Source organism: Octopus bimaculoides, chromosome 18, assembly GCF_001194135.2.
Source record: "Octopus bimaculoides isolate UCB-OBI-ISO-001 chromosome 18, ASM119413v2, whole genome shotgun sequence".
In the NCBI taxonomy this organism is placed as follows: domain Eukaryota; kingdom Metazoa; phylum Mollusca; class Cephalopoda; order Octopoda; family Octopodidae; genus Octopus; species Octopus bimaculoides.
The window spans coordinates 39,382,725-39,386,390 of NC_068998.1; the positions used below are offsets into that span (position 1 = coordinate 39,382,725).

The 3,666-nt window shown below is 38.1% G+C and overlaps 1 protein-coding gene across 1 annotated transcript in view; it reads right to left on the reverse strand.

Annotated features, from left to right (window-relative positions):
* LOC106884070 (LIM and senescent cell antigen-like-containing domain protein 1) overlaps positions 1-3,666 on the reverse strand; it is a 93,741-nt gene that overhangs the window by 24,185 nt on the left and 65,890 nt on the right. Inside the window, exon 2 of the mRNA XM_052974479.1 lies at positions 878-991. Within this exon, the coding sequence (XP_052830439.1) occupies positions 878-984 (107 nt within the window). The 5' untranslated portion in view covers positions 985-991. The remainder of the gene's footprint in view (positions 1-877; positions 992-3,666) is intronic.

The following is a 3,666-nucleotide window of genomic DNA, read 5'->3' on the forward strand; positions in this document are numbered from 1 at the left end:
CTCTCACACCTATTTGCAAATATATATACATATATATAGATAGATAGATAGATAGATATTCTATCTATTAAGGTCACAATTAATGAAAGTTGTTACATTTGTCCTACTCAAGACTGTAACGGAACATCTGTAGTAGGTGGCTTAGTCAGTTGAATAAGGACAGTATTAATGACCCTTTTGTGAAATCCCAAAGACTGATGGGAGACAAGAGCATAAAACATGACTTTTGTGTTGCTCCCCGACTCAAGATATGAATTTGGTTTTCAGACCAGAGGCCTGGTCTGTTCAAGGGGAAAAGTTGCTGGTTTTAAGATATTGTGAAAGGCCTGGTTGGAGGGCCAACTTTCGAAGTTCTTTTACAGGGCTTAGAAAAACTGAAGAACTGCTGTAATAAGTGTGTGAATCTGAGAGGGGAATATGTTCAATAAAATCATAACTAACTGATCCTCTTGTGTTTTCTTTTACCCAAAACCAGGCACTTTTCAGCACCCCCTTGTATGCTTGCAACAGAGTAGACTCCATTAGTAGTACATATGGTAGAAGTGGTGCTGGTGTTGAGTCAATAGCTCATTATCTTATTCACTCAGCCATTTTATTTCTAAAGTATGGTTAAGATTGAGAAGAGATAGAAAACAGAAAAAAAAAAATTAATAAAAATAAAACAGAGGAATAGAAAATAAGGAAAACAAGACAAGTAGAAGACAAAGAAGCAATAAGAAGAGAGAAAACAAAAGGATGAAAGAAGGCATAGAAATATATGAAAGAGAACAAAAGATATATAGGAAGTAGACGAAGAAGACGACAAAAAGATGATAAAGAAAAAAATGAAAGAGAAGACAAAAATAAAGAAAAAGAGAAGAAATAAGTCAATACATACACAAAGCATTCTGGATGCCAAGATTGATCATTTGAGTTGACAATCTGGTCTTTTAACTGGAATCCTTCTCCACATCTTGCACATACACCATTTGCTAACATAGACATGGCTCCACTGAAATAGTAAAGTAAAAGAGAAAACAAAGAAGGTCAATTTAATTCACTGTTTTACATTGATAGAAAAGAGAGAGAGGGAGAGAGAGAGACAGAGAAAGAGAGAGAGAGAGAGAGAGAGAGAAAGAGAGAGAGAGAGAGGGGGGGTCTAAATCTCCTCAGTTTAACTAATCAAAGAGTCAAAAGGTTACACTCAGTCACCAGCATTGTGGCAAGAAATAAGGTTAAATTAAATTAACCCTCTAGCATTCAGACTGGCCATATCCAGCCCAAATATTCTACTCGTGTTACATTCAAATTGGCCAGGCCTGGTCTCATACACCTATCCTACAATGTCATTATAAAATATAAGTTGTCACATCATCAAAATCTTGAAGCTGTAAGATAATGCATGATTAATTAAAAGTAATGTGAATAAATAAGCAATACATTTAACTGAGTAATCTGAATGCTAAAGGGTTAAGCCAGCCATATCCAGCCTCTTGCACCTGCCTTACAATGTCATTCTAAAAAGACAATTACAGCATTGTAATATTGAGGCTGCAAGATAATGCATGATTAATTGAAAACAATTTGGATAAATAAGCTTTACATTTGACAGTAATCTGAATGCTAAAGGGTTAAATATACATGTATCCTAGATAAGACATTAAACTGCATTTGGTGGTGAAGCTCCAACCCAAGAGTTCAGGAGTTTTAAGGGGTATGGAATTACCCCTTAGTTACCACTACTTCAGAGATACTCTGGCTTGGAGTGCTGGTACCTGTGAAGGGCTGTAGCTAAGGCACAGAAGACTAGGAGAAGAGCTGGCCCTTAGACATGTCCCAAACAGGCACACTAGTGTACGGGCATGTTCTGATGTCATGTGAGCCAGTCCCCTTGCCTAAGGTTTAAATAAGTCCTGTGTCTCATGGGTAAGCTCACAAGTTCAAATCTCACCAAAGTAAAAAACAAACAAAAATCTTTACCATTACCATGAATTATAATAGTCAATTTAATAGGCTATGCTTTTTCCAACACCCACATCCCAACACTCAAAAAATATATAGCCTTTTGTCAATGTTACAAAAACAATTTCGTTTTCTAGAAAGTGAGGGACACAACTCTAGACATGTTTCAGTCTTGTTCTGATCTCATTAGTAAAACAGCATCAACTATACTTGCTGAAGTACTGATAAATGAATCACTAATCAAATGTTCAGGATTACGGTCATGTTTTGTTAAGCAACTAGTTATGTTTGTTAGAGCATCAGCATACCATCTCAATGGTTAAGCAACTGGTTAAAATCCCATCACCTGCACTGCACCATTTTCTTGACCAAGACATTTAATATTCACAAGTAACTAACTATAGACAGGTACCATTGGGTGATACAGTTGTACCCTTAAGTGTAGACAAGTACCATTAGGTAAACAAGTGTCATAGAGAAGTACACTTGCACTACATACCACATTATCAATATGTACCATGGCATGAAACAACAGTTTTACCAAACTGTAAACAGGTACAATACCACTGCATAGTCCACCTAACTGTAGATAAATATCAAGGTATGAAATTGTACCAAACGGTAGACATGTTGTTGGCACTCCGTCGCTTATGACGTCGAGGGTTCCAGTTGATCCGATCCACAGAACAACCTGCTCGTGAAATTAACGTGCAAGTGGCTGAGCACTCCACAGACACGTGTACCCTCAACATAGTTCTCGGGGATATTCAGCATGACACAGTGTGACAAGGCTGACCCTTTGAATTACAGGCACAACAGAAACAGGAATTAAGAGTGAGAGAAAGTTGTGGTGGAAGAGTACCGCAGGGTTCGCCACCATCCCCTGCCGGAGCCTCGTGGAGCTTTAGGTGTTTTCGTTCAATAAACACTCACAACGTCTGGTCTGGGAATCGAAACCGCGATCCTATGACTGAGAGTCTGCTGCCCTAACCATTGGGCCATTGCGCCTCCACTGTAGACATGTAACCTCACAGTAAAAACATCAAATAAGTTTGTGTGCTGCCAGTGGAGAATTATGGCAGAGCCCTTGTTGGAAGAAATAAGTGTTGTTGTTATTAATCAGCTCCAAGTCAGGCTTGAATGAGCAAATCTATAATCAAAGATATTCTACCATTCATCACAGGTCTGTTTCATTAGAGTTGACTAACAACTAGAAAATCCAAGCCAGTTGAAGGAGCTTCTCCCATTCAAACTCAGAAACAGAAACCAAATCTCTCTCAACCCTTTAGCATTCAAACTGACTAGTAAGATCCAGCCTCTCACACCTATCCTACAATGTCCTTCTAAAAGTAAAACAATCACATCATCAAAACGTTTGAAGCTACAAGATAATTCGGTTAATTCACAATAGGTGCAGTTGTGGTTGTGTGGAAACAAGCTTGCTTCCCAAGCAAATGGTTTCAGGTTCAGTCCCACTGTGTAGCATCCTTGGGAAGTATTTTCTACTATAGCCTTGGGCTGACCAAAGCTATGTGAGTGGATTTGGTAGATGGAAACTGAAAGAAGACCATAGTATATATATATATATATATATATATATGTCTTTGTGTCTGGGTTTGTCCCTCCATCACCATTTGACAACAGTTGTTGGTGTTTACATCCCCATAACTTAGCAGTTCAACAAAAAAAAAACAATAAAACAAGTAATAGGCTAAAATTAGGCCC